Raw genomic sequence first — 19,095 nt, forward strand, 5'->3', positions numbered from 1 at the left:
AAATGTCCTCCCTTTCAAACTCTTTTTAAGGTTTGGAAGCAGGAAATAGTCAGGCCTGGTGAGTCAAGTGGATGATGGACCATGCACTCCAACCCCAAATTCTTCCAAAGGTCCTCGTCTTGCCAGCCCTGTGAGCAAGGGCACTCTCCTGCAAAAAGGGAGTGCCTTTCCACTGCTTCCCTTGTCGTTTTCCCTTCAAGGTCTCCTTAGATCGACACAGTGAGCCACAGGAGCTTTCTTCATTAACTGTTTGAAGATAGGGGGGCATCAACATGTCTTCCTTATTCCTTGGAGAACCCAAGAGCCGCTACCGCAAAGACTGTTGCTTAGTCTCCAAATCATAGTAGTGTAACCATGTTTCATCAACAATGATGAGTTGATCCAAAAAATATATCACTACATTGCTCAAAATGCTGTAAAATCGCCTTAGAGATATTCACTCTTTTGGTTTCGGTCTGCAGTCAAGCATTTCGGCATCCGCTTGACTGACAGCTTCTGTACGGCCAGCTGCTCATGTATGACAGACACAATGCATTCCTGAGACTGACTGATCTGCCAAAATGGAGCCATGAACATGCGCAAGAATGTCAGGAACTGAGGCGGTTGGAGGCCTCCCAGGCTTTGCTGCACTTTTGGCCTCAAAATCTCCATTTTGAAAGTTGGCGCTCCATTTCTTCGCAGCTGAGCATGGCAGGCACCCATCGCTCCATCTTTGCGCCATGGGTTTCCTTTGGAGTCTTCCTCTTTAGGGACAAGGACACTTCATGGCGGTCCAGAGCTCAGCGCTTGACAGTTCCATGCTTTTTCTTGACAGGGTTCTAGCAATGATCTGGAAAAACGTGTAAGAGAGCGCTGGTGGCGCAGTGGTTGAGTGCTGCCTGTCCTGCAGTCACTCACTCAAAACCACAAGGTTGCGAGTTCAAGACCAGCAAAAGGGCTCAAGCTGGACTCAGGCTTGCATCCTTCCAAGGAGGTCGCTAAAATGAGGACCCAGGTTGTTTGTTGGGGCAATTAGCTTGCAGTTGTAAACTGCTTAGACACAAGCAGTATATAAATGAAGCTTGTTTGATAGGAAATTAGAGCAAATTGCCAGTTTGCAATACAAAAGAGTGCTCCTTCAAAGTACAATTACAAAGTTAAGCTGAAACTTTGGGGAGCAGGTCTGGCCAGGAGCTTTTCAGCCCCCCTTCCTTGCCTACGTTCCCAAAGGCTGGCAGCCCAGTCAACATGCGTCCTTCTACAAGTTTGTGTCCCTTCCATTGTGTCCCTTTTCACTCATGAGGTTTTTTTGCTCTCTCTTGTGAGTTCTTAATAATGGGATAAATCTTAGTGGGGGCTACATCAATCCCGCTCCAACAGGATTGCGGTGTTTGTCGAAAGCTCCCCTTGTTTCTGTATTTGTGCCTCCAGGATGAATTTAAGAGATACACTAGGAAGAAGGTGCTCTCTCTGGACTTGCAGAGTCTCCTGGAAAGTGGAAAACTGGATTGTTTCTTCAGCCAAGAAGACCGGGAATCTGTCATAAACAGAGCCATAGCCAGGCCTCACTTGCAAGTAAGCCTCCCTTGGAAGCAAGGAGTAAACTCTAGCCAAAGCAGTGAAGGACTTTTCAGCATCCTGGCTCAAGGCTATGGAATTCTGGGAGTTGCAGTTTGCTGTGGGCCCAGAGCGGAGTGGAGCTTAAGGAAGGAAGGCCCCACAACAAACTCCAACTCCCAGAATTCCATAGCCTGGAGCCAGGATGCTGAAAAGCAGTGCCAAACTGCCATATTTCTACAGTGTAGGTGCAACCCTTGTTGTTTCTAATACTTTTTCACTTTGTGGCTCTTGCAGGTGAAATACATCCAGGTCCAAAAGGTCCGCTATGTCTGGGATGCATCTGGGAAAGCATTTGTCAGAGTCGGGTGAGCTTCTGAATTATTAGCAGGAGACTCTGAAAAACAGAAGGACCTTGACTGGAAACGCTGCTTGACTTCTGTGCGTTGTCCCCTTTCCAGGTCTCTTGAGGAGAGCAGCACTTGCCATGGGATTCACCAGAGGTTCGTAGAAGGGCTGACCAGGAAAGAGCAAGGCCTCCGGTGGGTTGCTCCAAAGCTCAGGGTCAGTGGTCCAGATTTCGGCAGGATCCCCCTCTCGGCTTGCTTGCTTGCTTTGTAAACCACTGTCGCTTAGCTGCTGTTTCGGAAGTGTTTGAAATGTTGCAGCTTCCAAGCTCCCAAATCTCCACTGGATTTTTCATCAGGCAAATGTGTTTAAAATGATACAGGAGGAATAATGAAATAACAATTGACAACGCTAACCCTGCATTTGGCCAAGATGCTGTGGTTGCTGTCCTCCGTTCAGATGGTCCAGAAGAGCCCTCCTCCTCCTCCTCCTCCTTTCCATGTTACAGTTAACACCTTTCCAGGCCTTTCAGGGCTCTCTAGGAGTCTTCGGAGACCACAAGCTGAACATGAGTCAACACCATTCTTGCTTGCATCAATAGAAGTCTAGTCTTTCGCATCAAGGGAAGTCATAGTGCCTCTCTTCTGCTCTGGTCAGGCTCCACCTGGAATAATGCTGTGTCCAGTTCTGGGCAAAGCAGTCCAAAAAGGAGGTTGAGAAGCTGCTCGACAGTCGAACACACTCTTTCGGAGAGGAGTGGGGTCCCCTATTTGGCTGCGTGGAACAGCTTATTTGTTGGGATCTCCATGTTATAATAGTAATAACAATAATAATAAATGTATTTGTATCCCGCTCCTCCAAACAATGGAAGCGGCATAAAGTATTCTATGATTCTAAGTATCAGGTTAATACTTTACAGTGCTACCTCGGGTTACGAATTTAATTCGTTCCGCGGCGCCGTTCGTAACCCGATACATTTCGCAACCCGAAAAGGCGCTGGAAAGCCGCTAGCCGCGCTTCACATTTGAATTTCGCGCCGAAATTAATTTCGTAACCCGAAAAATCTTTCGTAACCCGGAACAGTTTTTTCCAATGTAACTTTTTCGTACCCAGGAAATTTCGTAACGCGGTCAATTCGTATCCCGGGGTACCACTGTATGCCACTTCCATCGTTTGGAGGAGCGGGATACAAATACATTTATTATTATTACTATTATTATTATTATTATTATTATTATTAGTGTTATTATTATTCCTGCGTCTTTGGGGTCATGCATTTCCTTCTTGTCCCTGGAGAGTAGTCACGGATTCCCTTCTGTGTCTCTGATTCCCAGGAGATTGTTGTGTGGACCCAACGCCATTGAAATTGAGATCCGGCCCGTCTGGAAACTGCTTTTCAAAGAGGTAACACCTGATATCCCCCCCCCCCCCCAAGGCTTTCCAGGAATCGCCTGCCAAAGGTGGTCCAAGGCCCTCTTTGGTTTGGCTCTGGGTTACAATGGCAGAACTGAATGCGCTGGTGCCATAATCAGATGGAACGGTTTAGTTTAATTCAGGCGCCTCTTTCTCTCAAGGCGGCTTATAAAGCCAAAAGTCATGGGGCCAAGGTGGTTTATCAAGACTGTGGCTGCATCTGCACTGCAGAATTAATGCTGTCTGAGACCGCTTTAGCTGCCGTGGCTCAATGCTATGGAATTCTGGGATTTGTCGTTTGGTGAGCTATTTAGCCTTTTGTGTCAAATCCCAGGATTGCCATGGCAGTTAAAGCAGTCTCAAACTGTATTAATTCTCCAGTGCAGATGCAGTCTTAATGAACTGCTTCGGTGGTTGTTGTGGTGCATCACACTGTGGCTTCTGCTCCCTTGGCAGATCCTGAACCCTTTCTATGTGTTTCAAGCCTTCACCCTGACGCTCTGGCTCTGCCAAGGGTACGTCGAGTACTCCGTCGCCATCCTCCTCCTCTCTGCCATCTCCATAGCTCTCAGCATCTATGACCTGCGGCAGGTGAGCCTCTTTGCCACATCGTTGGTGAACCCACAAGTGAAGCGGGGTTGCTTTGTTCTCAGCCTGCTGTGTTTAGGCTGGGGCTGTACAACCGGTTCAGCCAAATCCCAAATGGCAAAGCAAGTCAACCAGAAAGTCCTTTCATTATCAGGCATCTCAGGGTCCATCCGCACTGGAGAAATGAGGCACTTTGACACTGCTTTCACGGCCATAGCTCCATCTTTCCAGCTGATCCATGGAGGTTCATCTGGCAAACGCTCCAGAGGGACTTTGCTGGCACAAGATCAAGCTTTGTAAAAGTCCTTTTTGGCCCTTCTGAGAGATGCCCTCCCAATGCCTTCTCTTGAAAGACCTCGCAATCCTTTCCACCATTGAACAGCTCTCGCAGTAAAGAAGTTCTTCCTCAAGTTCAGGTGGAATCTCTTTTCTTGTTATTTGAATCCACTGATTTAAGCTCTGTTCTCTGGAGAAGCCTAAGCAAGCTTGTCCCACCTTTTGTTTGACAGAGGGATGCCAAATAGCAAGCTTGCTTCTGCCTCTCCAGGTGTCAGAATGTAAATCAGTGGATTCAGATTCGGTTTACATGGCTTTTATATCACCTGAACCAGTGTGGCCTAGTGGTTTGGATGTCAGACCAAGTCCAGTGTACACCATTGCATCTTATAGGACCCTGGAGGAGAGGGTTCGAATCCCTACTTGGTCATGGAAACTCATTGAACAAGTCACACTCTCTTGGTCATAGAGGAAGGTAAAAGCAAAACCCCACTGAACAAATTCTGCCCTAAAAGCCCTGTGATAGCTTCACCATAGGATTGCTCTAAGTTGGAAATGACTTGAAGGCGTGCAACAACAACCAACAATCATGTCACCTCTTCTTCTCTTGTCATTATTTCCCACAGCAGTCCATCAAACTGCACAACTTGGTGGAGGAGCACAACAAGGTCCAGGTCACGGTCTGGACCAAAGGCGAAGGTGCGTGTTGTGACCCTGGGCATGATTCCTCTGCCTCCACCTTCAAGGCTAAACTGGCCCTCTTCTAACCACAATGGTAAAAGCTCTCCATGGCTGGTGCCTCCCATCCCATCCCACCATCAACATACACTTCCTGGTAGTGGTTACCAGTATATATCAGAAATGAGAGAAGCCCATGCAGATGGTCTTCTAGGAGACCAGTTCCCTGACAGAAGCCTCTCATAATATGCTTCCATGCTTTGCTTTGTACAGACTGGCATCCATGGGCAGCACATTGCTCTCCTCTCTCAGCCTGAAGATAATAATGGATGAGAACCTGAGGCCAGTTGAGCCAAAGCTTTCACAGAGCCAGAAGGCCTCCCAGAAATGTATTTCTGAGCCATGTAGTGGACTAGGACTCTGGAGGATTGGGGTTTCAATCCCTGCCCAGCCTTGGCAACCCACTGGGTGACCTTCAGCAAGCCACACTCTCTATGGCTGACCTCCTTCAAAGAAATCTGGCAAGGAAAACTCAAGGGCAGGGTCACCAAAAGTTGGAGTTGACTTGAAGTTGAGGAGACAGCATGGTGGAGTGGCTTGAATGTTGGACTAGGACTCATCCTCTATTGATTTCGCCCCCCCCCCCCTCAGGACGCCACGATTCGGAGTCTTGCCGCTTGGTCCCAGGCGACGTCCTCCTCTTGGAAGGCCAGAGGCTCTCCCTGCCCTGTGACGCCATCCTCATCGGCGGAGGCTGCATGGTGGACGAGGGCATGCTCACAGGTGGGACGAAGCATTGGTCGTCCCCCATTGCCCTTGCCTTGAGCCTGTGTTGCCTTTCTGGGTGGGCTGCCTTGCAGATGGCTATCGGAGAGGGAAGAAAGTGTGGGGTCTGGACACATTTGGGCAGGAATCTGTCCCATTTCCTTCTGCAAAGGGCTGAGCCCATGGATGGTTCTGTGTAGCTATTGCTGACTGTCTGTGACCAAGGGGGCTGTGTCAATGGGATTTGCCATGCTTTCGTAGGGGAGAGTGTGCCAGTGACCAAGACCCCCTTGCCCCGCGTGGACAACACTGTTCCCTGGAGGAAACACTGCGGAGAAGAGTACCGGCGCCATATCCTCTTCTGCGGCACGGAGATCATCCAGACCAGGTGGTCAGGTGATGGTCCGGCCAGAGCGGTTGTCCTGCAGACGGGTGAGATGACCGGACTTGTGATTCCCCTCCTCCCTTTGTTTTGGGGGGATCTTCATCTTCCCCCTAAACTGCCTACGCATGACCAAACTGTCCATCCAGGGATGTCACACGTTCCCTGAACATCTTCCCACAGGTTTCAACACGGCCAAAGGAGACCTGGTGCGGTCCATCCTTTACCCGAAGCCCTTGAACTTCAGGCTCTACAAAGAGGCCTTTGTGTTCATTGTCTGCCTGGCCTTGGTTGGGGTGCTGGGGCTGATCTACACAGTGTGTGTGTATGCCAGCCACAAGGTGGGTTTTAGGAACAACAGACCCCAATGCCACACTTGCGTCTGGGGTGCATGAGACCCCTTTCCTTGCACCCGTGTCGCTTGCTGGCAAGAGGGAGGTCCATGGTTTCTCTCCATTCTGCTCCAGTTTGGTGGGGAAATGCTCTGGGCCATGAAGAAACCTGAGAGAAAGGAGGCCCTTGCCATTTCTCTATAATGGGCAAGGAAGCTTATCTCCAGCCCAGTGCGCAAGATGGCCATGGCTTTTCCAGGGGAATCCTCCTTTCCTTTAAGGACTTGTGGATGCTTAGTCTGGAGAAGAGAAGGTTAAGAGGTGATATGATGGGGGCCCTGTTTAAATACCTGAAGGGATGTCATATTGAGGAGGGAGCAAGCTTGTTTTCTGCTGCTCCAGAGAATGGGACACAAGGGAGCAATGGATGCAAGCTCCAGGAAAAGAGATTCCAGCTCAACATTAAGAGGAACTTCCTGACAGTAAGGGCTCTTCGACAGAGGAAGACTCTTCCTTTGAGATTTTGGTGGAGTCTCCCTCCTTGGAGGTCTTTAAGCAGAGGCTGGATGGCCATCTGTCAATAGGGATGCTTTGATTGTGAGTTCCTGCATGGCAGAAAGGGCTGGAGTGGATGGCCCTTTTTGGGGTCTCTTCTATGATTCTATGATGCTGTGAAAAATGGCCTATGCTCCTTCCTGGATCCCTGTTGGTGCCCACCTGTCCCTCCAGAAACTCTGCTCTGGTCTTCCCTCTGCGGTGGATCCTCCTTGCCCTTCTCCTGGAAACATAGCAGCATTCTTCCCATGCTCCACCTGATGTGTGTTTGTTGCGCCATTTCCCAGAGGCCTGTCTCAGAGACAGTGGCGATGGCGCTGCTCCTCATGACCATCGCTGTCCCTCCTGCCATTCCGGCCGCCTTGACCACGGGCATCATTTACGCTCAGAGGAGGCTGAAGAGGAAGAAGATCTTCTGCATCAGCCCACAGAGGATCAACATCTGCGGCCAGATCAACCTGGTCTGCTTCGACAAGGTGTGTGGCCTGGATGTCCTTTGGAGGCTGGCTGGTCTGAGGGTGGCTCTGGAGGGAAGGACTGTGGATGACGTTTTGGGGGAGGACAGGAAGAATGGTAGAATCCTAGAATTGGAAGAGACCCCAAGAAGGGCCTTGTCCAGTCCAAGCCCCTTCTTCTGCCATGCAGGAACTCTTCATCAAAGCAGCCCCATTTGACAGATCAGGCCGGCCTCTCTTTCTCCCTCTCAGCCTCCTGACCCCCATCTGCCATGCCTTCCCTATAGGGACTCTAGTTTGTAGGGTGCTCAAAAGGGCCATAGGAGTCTATCCCACAGGACGAATCCTCTGCAGAAACTAAATTTATACTGAAAACAACCTGAGTTTGCGGGTTGTTTTTCATGCAACATTCAGGGTTAACCCAAACGGAAAGTGGGGAAAAACCCACATTTGTGGGATGTTTATCAGAAGGCGTTTGCGCGAAAGAGAAATAACGCAAAAATAACCCAAACGCAAAGTCATCAAAGCGAGCGATTCTAAACTGTGAGCTACAGACCAGAACCAAACAAGAATCCAAAAGTACAAATCGGTTTTCTATTTGGTTTATTTTCTTGTTATTTCTCTTTCACTGCAACGCAACTGACAAACAAGGCTTGGGTTTAAACGCAAATCCCGTTTCTGCGTGGGATTTCGCCAATTCACCCTCCATGGGATAAACTCCATGGAACTGGCCTCCTTTGGGCTCTTTGACGGACTCCTCTCTTGCCCTAAGTCTGCTGCCTCCTTCCTGTAAGTCAAGGCAGGCACAGCTGGACACACATCTGGACAGACTTGTGTGCTCCTGGCTTCTTCCTCTGGGCCCTAATTTTGGCGTCTCTTTGGTCTCTGAGAAAGAGATCTGGAGAACTCAAAAGTCCGCCCCACTGGGTTGCTGCTGCTGCTGCTACTGCTGCTGCTACTGCTGTGTGCCTCCATGTCGCTTTCTGGGTTACGAAGACCCGAAGGCGAACCCGTCTTGGCCAGGTTGGTCACGGGGGACTTGCCTCCCTGGCCGTCCTCCTCTGAGGAGGCTGAGAGAGTGTGACTTGCCCAAGGCTGCCCAGTGGGTTTCCACGGCCGGAGGGGGATTCAAAGCCTCTTCCAATAACCACTCCACCACACTGCCTCTCTCTTACTATAGCAGTCCTAATAAGAAGTCTTGTCCATCTCCAGTCTTTGCATTTTAGCAAGGCTCAGCAGCGCTCTCCAAGAAGCCTGGAGAGGCCAGAGAAGAGGGCCACCTTTTGGGGGGCTGGTCCCAATAATCAATGATCAATCTTTATTTTTATCCCGCCTCTCTGTCCAAAGACAATCTGTGGGGCTCCCTTCTGCTGGAGGCCCTTCCTTGGCCAGCAAGGAAAGGCCTTTCCGTAAAACGGGGAGCCTTTTTACACTGTCAGCCTCCAGTATGGGTTTATTATACTTTTTAAAACTAATGTCATTTTAATATGCTATCTTGTTTAATTTTGCTCTGACTTGTTTTATAACCTGGTTTTTAGCTTTGTCTGTTTTTATCCTTGTTAGAAGCCACCTTGGGTCCCAGATCAGGCGAAATATAAATGAAAAGATTAAAAACAGGCCAGAGGTTTGGATCCCATGGATTTAGCCGGAGGGAAGCCCTCCAGAGACTGACCGAGCGAGCGGCCTTCCCTTTGGGCCTTCCCTCTGGACCCCCTGCCCTCCCTCCCTCCTTCCCTTCCCTTCCCAAGTGCTCAGTCCCTGGCCCCTCCATTGGGACCCAGCCAAAAACCAGGGTCCCTTTTTCTTCCTGGCTCACCTGTCTTTTCCTGGACCTAGACTGGCACCTTGACTGAAGATGGGCTCGATCTCTGGGGCACCATTCCTTGCCAGAAAAGGAGGTAAGAAATCATCATCATCATCATCATCATCATCATCATCATCATCATCATTGTTATTTATGTTTGTTTATCTCCTGCCTTCCTCCCACAGCAGAGACCACTGTCCACAGACCAGTCTTGTGTCTCTAGAAGCAGCACTTTAGCATCTCCAACAACGTTTGTTGTGAGAAAGCGCTTGTCTCTTGTTGAACATTCACATGTTTGCAAGACTCACGGGGCATTTCTGAGAAGTAAAACATGCAGAAAACAGTCCATGCGTTTTCAAAGACAAGACAGCAAAAATGTGTGTAATTGGGGGGGAAAAGACTTAAAGGCCTCCACCTTCGTCAGTGAGTTGTGCAATTTAGGGGAAATGTGTACATAAATACATACATCCGGGGGGCGGGGGGATGTGTGAAAATGGATTTCCATGCAACCCATTGGAAAACAAGGATGAGGAAAAAGGTATCAGGAAAATGAAAACAGATTTTCACATCCCTTGGCCAGTATTTCATTCTGGCCTCTGTAAGGCCATTTAAGTTTCCTAAGGCTTCTTCTGCCTTCGGAATATTGAGGAGGGAGCAAACTTGTTTTCTGCAACTCCAGAGAACAGGATCCAGAGCCATGGACGCAAACTAGAGGACAAGGGATTCCCGCTGGTTATGTCTCCAGTGAGGATGCAGCCGTTGTTTTCAAAGCAAGAACCAAACAAGAGCCGCAAAGCAATGGGAAGGCAGCCACCAAAGGAGGAAGGAGTCAGGTTTTCTGGCCTTTCGACCCAAGAGATTAATAAATGGAGGAAGGCCAGCAGCCACAGCGGTTTCAGCCCAGGAGCCCTCCTTGTCTGTCCTGTTTGGTGAGAAGAGATTAAGGAGCTCCTGGAAGCCAGGTTTATTGAAGCCTCCTTCAAACAGGAGAGGCTTCCTTCTAAACATAGAAACCGGTTTGGGGGGGGCATTGGAAGGATGGTTTTGGGAGATGTCCTTCCTGGATGCCAAGAGGAGGGTATGGGGGGGAGGTTTTGGGGTGACCCTGGGAGCTGGTCAGGGTCCAGTGAGTGACTGCCAGTGACTGCCAGGCACTGGAGGCTCTTCTGTTTCAGAAGAAGGAACTGGCAAAACCTCCTCTGAAAACCCTACACATTTCCCTAAGGCACTGGGTCCCTTCTGATCTTGAAAGTTAAGCAGGGTCAGCCCTAGTTGGTATTTGGATGGGAGACCTTCCATGAATACAGGTGCTGGAGGCTCTTCGGTTTCAGAAGAAGGAACCGGCAGAACCACCTCTGAGGAGTCCATGCCTAAGAAAACCCTACAAAGTTCATGACAGGCGACATGGAGGCACATAATAACACAGTGTAGGTACACATTTCCCTAAAGACACTGGGTCCCTTATGATCTTGAAAGCTGAGCAGGGTCAGCCTCAGTTGGTACTTGGATGGGAGGCCATCAATGAATACAGGGGCTGTAGGTTCCTTTTCAGAGGAAGGGACCAGCAAAACCACCTCTGAGGATTCCTTGCCTAAGAAAACCCTTCTGAGTAATCCATGGGATTGCCATATGTCCCCAGGAGCTTTGAAGACACAGTCACAGCTAGAGCAAACCAAGGGGTCCCTGGAAGAATCCTAGAGACGGGAGAGACCCCCAAAAGAGCCACCCAACCCAACCCCTTTGTTTTGCCATGTAGGAACTCACAATCCAAGTATCCCCATTGAAAGATTGTGGTGGAGTCTCCTTCTTTGGATGGCCCTCTGTCAATAGGGATGCTTCGATTGAGAGTTCCTGCATGGCAGAAGAAGGAGATTGGACTGGATCAGGGCCTTGATGTCTCTTCCAACTCTACAGTTCTATGAGAGATGGCCATCCAGCCTCTGCTTAAAGACAGCCTGCTAGGAAGGAGGCTCCAACACACTCTCAAAGAGCATTTTCCACCATCATAGAGTCCTAGAGTTGGACCCTGATCCAGTCCAACCCCCTTCTTCTGCCATGCAGGAAATCTAAAAGCATCCCCATTGACAGATGGCCATCCAGCCTCTGCTTAAAGACCTCCAAGGAAGGAGACCCCACCACACTCTGTATCTCAGATCAAAGAGCTCTTACTCTCAGGAGGTTCCTCTTAACGTTTGGGTGGGAATCTGAGTGTTGGGCTTCGTGTTTGGACCCATCATGGGAAGATACGATGTCTGCCTAGAAAAGACAGCAACGCTTGGTGAGGAAGAAGGTGACAGGGAATGAGGGAGACTGCCTTCCAGGTGGACAGACCCAGCCTAGGAAGACACAACGCCTCCTCTGACTCTGGAAGACCCGAGGAAGGGGATGGGGACATTTGGGGTGACCTGGAGGTCTCTCAGATGGAGGCTCTTGATGGCATTTAACAACAAAATCCAGTGAAGGTCAGGAGAAGTGGAAGCTGCAGCACTCCGGCTCTGTAGATGGTCCACCCCTCTGTGGACAGACTGGATTTCTCCTAGTGTTTGTGTACTGTGTTTGTGTAGAACTGTATCTCCACCCGCAAGGCTGTCCAATGTCTCCGCCTTCGCCTGTGTCCCTTGCAGGGCCTCCAAGGAGAAGGTCCCAAGAGGCTGCAGGCGCTGCTTGAGTTTTCCTTCTCAGTCTGAGTGAGCTTCTCCAAAAAGGCTCTTTCTCAGATGCCAGGAGGACCACTGCCTTGACCTCAAGCCCTTCCTGGCCTTCTCCGGCCGTTTTGCCCAGGAAGGAAGGAAGGGCTGCAGGGCAACTCTGGGGGCAAAGGAGGCAACCATTGCAGCCCTTTGCCATGGACTTCGGAGGACCTTCTCAAGCTCTTTTGGTGGAACAATGCAGAAAGCCTCCTTGACTCTGGGACTCCCTCCTAAAGTCCAAACACTTTCATGCCATCAGGCTTTTTAGAAACTGACTATGATGGGCTTCTGCTGATTCTCCTTCTTTGGAGGCTGTTTTTAAGCAGAGGCTGAATGGCCATCTGTCAATGGCGATACTTTGAGAGTTCCTGCATGGCAGAAGGAGAATGGGGTTGGACTGGATCAGTGCCCTTTTGGGGGTCTCTTCCAAGTCTAGGATTCTATGGTTTGTATATATACTTTTAATATATTTTAATTGTTTTAACCTTATAAATCATTTAATTGTTTTTCAATGACATTTATATTTATAGTCATCCCTCCATATTTGCGGCTTTGATATTTGCGGATTTGATTAATATGGTCTCTCTAGGAATATCTAGGTCCTCCAGTGCAACTCTGTGATCTACTTTAACTAAAAATGGCACTGAAAGACCATTTTGTAGCTATTCCAGCGCAGTTCTATGGTCAGTGTCTGTCGGACGTTGACCACAGAGTTGCCCTGGAGGACCGAGAGATTCCTAGAGAGGATACTCTACTAGGCCTTTGTAGCTCCTCCAGCGCAGTTCTATGGTCGGTGTCTGTCGGACGTTGACCACAGAGTTGCCCTGGAGGACCGAGAGATTCCTAGAGAGGATACTCTACTAGGCCTTTGTAGCTCCTCCAGCGCAGTTCTATGGTCGGTGTCTGTCGGACGTTGATCACAGAGTTACCCTGAAGGACCTAGAGATTCCTAGAGAGGATACTCTACTAGGCCTTTGTAGCTCCTCCATTGCAGTTCTATGGTCAGTGTCTGTCGGACGTTGGTCACAGAGTTGCCCTGGAGAACCTAGAGATTCCTAGGCCAGTTACAGACGGGCTAAAAAGTACGCGCCCTAACCCTAGTGCGCGCTCCGCGAGCACAAAATGGTGGTGGCCGTTCCACACGGCCGCTGCCATCGATACGTGACAACCACGCCGCCTCCAAACGAGGAGGCGCGGTTGTGATGTATTGGGGTCGCAGCAGGGCGCCTAGGACGCCCTTTCCGCGACCCCGGAAGGAGCTCCGTTTCGGAGGTCCTTCCTGGTTTGGTCCGCTGGGCGCAGCCTTCACACGGCTACGCCCAGCGGACCAAAGGAGAAAGGGGCCAAACGGCCCCTTTCGCCTTCTCCCCGCCGCCGCGGGGTGTCCTTGGGGCTTGAAGCCCCAAGGACACCCCTTTCCAGGCTGCAGGGAAGGGGCTTTTTGCTGTTTCCCCGCAGCCTGGAAAGCAGCGGATCAGGGCTTCAGCGGCTGCCGCTCTGGCCGCTGATGCCCCGATCCGACAGGGAAAGGTGCGCCGTCTGTAACGCGCCTCAGAGGATACTCTACTAGGCCTTTGTAGCTCCTCCATCGCAGTTCTATGGTCAGTGTCTGTCAGACGTTGGCCACATAGTTGCCCTAGAGGACCTAGAGCAGGGGTTGGCAACCCCCGGCCCGCGGGCCTAAACCGGCCCGCGGAGGCGGTATTGCGGTGGTGGTAGCGAGGAAGGCGGGCCACAGACAGTGCACCGCCGCCACCCACCCGCCGGCGGCTTCCTCTAGTCCTGTGTGCGCCTGCAGGGCCGCATGGAGGGCTAAATAGGAGGAGATTCTCCTCCTGGGGCTGGCTGGCCAAGGGCTGCTGGCAGGGGGCGGGCTGTTGGAGCTCCAGCCTGCCCCCATTGGCCAGCCAGCCTCAAAAGGAGGAGCTCCTTCTCTAATCCTTGGAAGGGCAGGAGGGGGCGGCGGTGCTCCTCCTCCCTCCCGCCCTGCCCGCGATTGCCTCACAGCCGCAGGCCGGGCAGGAGGGAGGCGGGGGTACTCCTGCTCCCTACTGGGCTCCCTGGGGGCCTTTCCTCCCCCAGACCTCACTCTCCGGAGGGAGGTTTGGCGGAGGAAGGGCCCCTGAGGGAGCCCAGGGCTCCTGAGGGCCGGCATCCTGGGCCCCCTGGGGGTTTTCCTCCGCCAAACCTCCCTCTGGAGAGAGAGGTTTGGCGGAGGAAGGACCCCTGAGGGGGCCCAGGGCCCCGGTGGGCCGGCATCCTGGGCTCCCTCGGGATGTTTCCTCCGCCAAACCTCCCTCCGGAGAGAGAGTTTTGGCGGAGGAAAGACCCCCCCAGGGGGCCCAGGGCCTGGCGGGCCGGCATTCTGGGCTCCTTTGGGGTCTTTCCTCTGCCAAACCTCCCTCTGGAGAGAGAGGTTTGGCGGAGGAAAGACCCCCCAGGGGCCCTGAGGGCCGGCATCCTGGGCTTCCTGGGGGTCTTTTCTCCGCCAAACCTCCCTCCTGAGAGAGAGGTTTGGCAGAGGAAAGATCCCCCAGGAGGCCCAGGGCCCTGGTGGGCCGGCGTCCTGGGCTCCCTTGGGGTCTTTCCTCTGCCAAACCTCCCTCCGGAGAGAGAGGATTGGCAGAGGAAAGAACCCCAGGGAGCCCAGGGCCTGGCAGGCCGCCCCCCTGGGCTCCCTGGGGGCCTTTCCTCCCCCAGAACTCTCTCTCTGGAGGGAGGTCTTGCGGAGGAAAAGCCCCTGAGGGAGCCCAGGGCCTGGCGGGCCGGTGTCCTGGGCTCCCTGAGGGTCTTTCCTCCGCCAGACCTCTCTCTCCAGAGGGAGGTTTGGTGGAGGAAGGGCCCTGAGGGGGAGGCCTCCAGCACTGGTGCCCCCAGCCGGCTCTTTTGCCAGCCTCTGATGGGGCCTGGGGCCCCCTCAGGGGTCGGCAGAGAGGGGGAGGAATCCAGAGCTGGCGCCCCCAGCCAGCTCTTTTGCTCGCCTCTGACGGGGCCTGGGGCCCCCTCAGGGGCTGGCAAAGAGGGGGAGACCTCCAGCGCTGGCACCCCCAGCCGGCTCTTTTGCCGGCCTCTGATGGGGCTTGGGGCCCCCTCAGGGGCTGGCAAAGAGGGGGAGGCCTCCAACGCTGGCCCCGCCCCCGGAGAGTGGAAGCTCCGCCCCCGGCATGCGGCTTTGCCCCCAAAGGGTGGAAGCTCCCCCCTGGCATGCGGCTCCGCCCACGGATGGTGGAAGCTCCGCCCCCAGCATGCGGCTCTGCCCCCGGAGGGTGGAAGCTCCACCCCTGCTTCGGCCCCCCAGTTGTCTGAGGGACAGCAACCCGGCCTCTGGCTCAAAAAGGTTGCCTACCCCTGACCTAGAGATTCCTAGAGAGGATACTCTACTAGGCCCGTGTAGCTCCTCCATCGCAGTTCTATGGTCAGTGTCTGTCGAACGTTGGCCACAGAGTTGCCCTGGAGGACCTAGAGATTCCTAGAGAGAACACTCTAGTAGACCTTTGTAGCTCCTCCAGCGATGTTGGCCACAGAGTTGCCCTGGAGGACCTAGAGATTCCTAGAGAGAACACTCTATTAGGCCTTTGTAGCTCCTCCATCGCAGTTCTATGGTTGGTGTCTGTTGGACATTGACCACAGAGTTGCCCTGGAGGACCTAGAGATTCCTAGAGAGAACACTCTATTAGGCCTTTGTAGCTCCTCCATCGCAGTTCTATGGTTGGTGTCTGTCCGACATTGACCACAGAGTTGCCCTGGAGGACCAAGAGATTCCTAGAGAGGATACTCTACTAGGCCTTTGTAGCTCCTCCATCGCAGTTCTATGGTTGGTGTCTGTCCGACATTGACCACAGAGTTGCCCTGGAGGACCAAGAGATTCCTAGAGAGGATACTCTACTAGGCCTTTGTAGCTCCTCCATCGCAGTTCTATGGTTGGTGTCTGTCCGACATTGACCACAGAGTTGCCCTGGAGGACCAAGAGATTCCTAGAGAGGATACTCTACTAGGCCTTTGTAGCTCCTCCATCGCAGTTCTATGGTTGGTGTCTGTCGGACATTGACCACAGAGTTGCCCTGGAGGACCAAGAGATTCCTAGAGAGGATACTCTACTAGGCCTTTGTAGCTCCTCCATCGCAGTTCTATGGTTGGTGTCTGTCGGACATTGACCACAGAGTTGCCCTGGAGGACCGAGAGATTCCTAGAGAGGTGACCTCTCAGGTAAAACCATGGTGTTTTTGTTATTTGAGGTTTTTCCAGATTCAGGAGGGTCTTGTGCCCCTAACCCTAGTGAATATGGAAGGACAAGTGTATACTTATTGTTGTTGTTTTTGGATAGCTTTTACTTTGCATTGAGTTTAAGTTACTGGTATAAATTGCCTGGCATCCAATTATTGGAGAAAAAGTAGGATATAAATGTACTAAATAAATAAATAAGGAAATTGACCAAACAAAAAGGCTCTACAACAGGCAAAGCAAAGATCTTGGTCTGAGCTGAGGACAGAGGTGCTGACCTCTCAAATGCCTCTCCTTGGGTCAGGGTCCAAATGCTAATTCTGGCCTTTGCCTCAGTTTCCAGCCAGTCCACCGCTTCTCCGGCCGCCCTTTGCCCTGGGGACCGCTGTGCCAGGCCATGGCCACCTGCCATTCGCTGCTGCTTTTGGACGGGAAGGTTCAGGGGGACCCCTTGGACCTCAAGATGTTCCAGGGAACCAGATGGGTGAGTCCTCTTTTTTCTCATGTCAAAATCGAGGGAGGTTTTGCTTTGGTCAGGCCTCACCTGGAATAATCCTGTGTCCAGTTCCAGGCAAAACAATTCAAAAAGGACATTCAACAAGGAGAAATGTAAGGTACTGCATTTAGGGCAGAAAAATGAAAAGCACAGATATAGGATTATGGGGGACACCTGGGACACCTGAAACTACGTCTGAAAGGGATCTGGGAGTCCAAGTAGACCACAAGTTGAACATGAGTCAATAGTGCGATGTGGCAGCTAAAAAGGCCAATGCAATTTTAGGCTGCATCAATAAAAGTATAGTGTCTAGATCAAGGGAGGTAATAGTGCCACTCTATTCTGCTCTGGTCAGGCCCCACCTGGAATAATGCTGTGTCCAGTTCTGGGCAAAACAGTGTCAAAAAGGACATTGAGAACCTGGAGCCATGTGTCCAAAGAAGGGTGACTAAAATGGTGAAGGGCCTGGAAACCATGAAGCCCTTTGAGGAGAGACTTAGGGAGCTGGGGATGTTTAGCCTGGAGAAAAGAAGATGAAGAGGTGATATGATAGCCCTGTTTAAATACTTGAAGGAATGTCATATTGAGGAGGGAGCAAACTTGTTTTCTGCTGCTCCAGAGAGTAGGACCCGGAGCAATGGATGCAAGCTGCAGGAAAAGAGATTCCACCTCAATATTAGGAGGAACTTCCTGACAGTAAGGGCTGTTCGACAGTGGAATGCACTCCTTCCTCAGAGTGTAGTGGAGACTCCCTCCTTGGAGGTCTTCAAACAGAGGCTGGATGGCTGTCTGTCGAGAATGCTTTGATTGAGATTTCCTGCATGGCAGAATGGGCTTGGACTGGATGGCCCTTGCGGTCTCTTCCAACTCTACGATTCTATGATTCTATGAGAAACTGGAGCCATGTGTCCAAAGGAGGGTGACTAAAATGGTGAAGGGTCTGGAGACCATGAAGCCCTATGAGGAACTACTAGGGAGCTGGGGGTGTTTAGCCTGGAGAAGAGAAGGTTAAGAAGTGATATGATATGATCCCTGTTTAAATACTTGAAGGGATGTCATATTGAGGAGGGAGCAAGCTTGTTTTCTGCTGTTCTAGAGAATAGGACACCATGGAGGATTGGATGCAACAAGCTGCAGGAAAGAGAATCCACCTCAACATTAGGAAGAACTTCCTGAGAGTAAGGGCTGTTCGACAGTGGAAGATATTCCCGCAATGGACAGTAGTAGAGTCTCCTTCTTTGGAGATCTTTAAACAGAGGCTAGATGGCCATCTTCTGTCAATAGGGTTGCTTTGATGGAGAGTTCCTGCATGGCAGAGGAGGGTTGGACCAGGTGGCCCTTTTTGGGGTCTCTTCCAACTCTATGACTCTCTGATTCAATGTTCTAAGAGGGGCTAGTGGGGAGAGGGTGGCTTGGAGGCCTCTCATTCATAGAGTGGTGGCCATAAGGTGAGGTCAACTTGGCTGCAGTTACCTTCAAGAGAAGAGCAGCAGGAAGAGCCTTTGTCTCTGTGGGGAGAGGAAAGAGTGAGGATGACAAGGCTGTGGTCTGGAGTGACCGCTCTGGGATGCTGATGTGACCGTGCAAAGCCCCTCCAATGTCTCCTGAATAAACCAGAAGACAATGGCCAAACCCTCTCTCTGACGAAGCTGAGCTTAACTCGAACCCGGCCCTGTGCCCTTGGCCTTTGTGGGAACAAGCAAAGCTGGCACAGATGGACAGACAGATGGACTAAGGAGCCATGGTCTTCCGCGCTCACGTGGCACAGGGACCCAAACGTGACGCTGCGGCACATGCAGGAAAGGCTGGGAGAGAGGCTGCCCTCTGGATGCTTTCAGCCTTGCTTCCTTTTCTTGCTGCCAAGTGAGCAAAATGCCTTCTCAATCAGCATCGCTCAAGGGATGTTTGTCTGTAACATGATCCCAGCTTAGTCCATACTTCCTGCTCTGAATAGAATTTGCCATGAGAGAGGCTGGCTCCTGCGCACATTGTGTGCTGCGCTGGCAAAGGCATCATTGCAAAGGCAGGCAATCAGGTGTGTGAGAATGGAGGACAGGGAGGCATTGTTCTACAGACAGGGCCTCAGGGCGCTTAATCTACATTAATCTTCAAACCGGTCCAAAGAAATGCACCTCATCACACTCCTTCACATTGCACACTGTTTCCTCCTTTATGGCAGTCCCAGTAAAACCATGGTTTGAGTACAGGATTACAGTTCTGCAGACCAGGGTTCGATTCCTTGCTCAGCCATGGAAATCTATTGGCTGGCCTTGGGCAAGTCACACTCTCTCAGCCCCAGAAAACCCTGTGAAGACCTTAGGGCCGTCCTAAATTGGGAAATGACTGTAAGGCACACGATAATAAAGAGCAACAATCCTCTAGCAATTCTAAAGAGATGGACCATACATTTAAATATTTCTCTTCTACCTCCTTCAACCTTTTACACTTTTTTCTCCTTGATGGGATTCTCAGTAAGATCCTCTGTCTTGGGTTGTATGTATGGCACAGTCATGGATTTCCAGCTTTGCAAGGTGAAGAGGTGATACAAGAGCCCTG

At 51.5% G+C, this 19,095-nt stretch overlaps 1 protein-coding gene across 1 annotated transcript in view; it reads left to right on the top strand.

The window, feature by feature from the left end:
- Positions 1–19,095, top strand: part of LOC149324321 (putative cation-transporting ATPase 13A5) — a 51,984-nt gene that overhangs the window by 9,650 nt on the left and 23,239 nt on the right. The window contains exons 4-15 of the mRNA XM_089488740.1: positions 1,411–1,554; positions 1,834–1,904; positions 1,998–2,078; positions 3,219–3,288; positions 3,754–3,888; positions 4,788–4,860; positions 5,491–5,622; positions 5,866–6,036; positions 6,170–6,327; positions 7,161–7,349; positions 9,165–9,226; positions 16,380–16,527. Coding sequence (XP_089344866.1) covers positions 1,411–1,554; positions 1,834–1,904; positions 1,998–2,078; positions 3,219–3,288; positions 3,754–3,888; positions 4,788–4,860; positions 5,491–5,622; positions 5,866–6,036; positions 6,170–6,327; positions 7,161–7,349; positions 9,165–9,226; positions 16,380–16,527 — 1,434 coding nt within the window. The remainder of the gene's footprint in view (positions 1–1,410; positions 1,555–1,833; positions 1,905–1,997; positions 2,079–3,218; positions 3,289–3,753; positions 3,889–4,787; positions 4,861–5,490; positions 5,623–5,865; positions 6,037–6,169; positions 6,328–7,160; positions 7,350–9,164; positions 9,227–16,379; positions 16,528–19,095) is intronic.

The sequence above is a fragment of the Sceloporus occidentalis genome, unplaced genomic scaffold (assembly GCF_023333645.1).
Source record: "Sceloporus occidentalis isolate IW3139 unplaced genomic scaffold, rSceOcc1.0.p SCAF_1, whole genome shotgun sequence".
NCBI classification, from domain to species: Eukaryota; Metazoa; Chordata; class Lepidosauria; order Squamata; family Phrynosomatidae; genus Sceloporus; species Sceloporus occidentalis.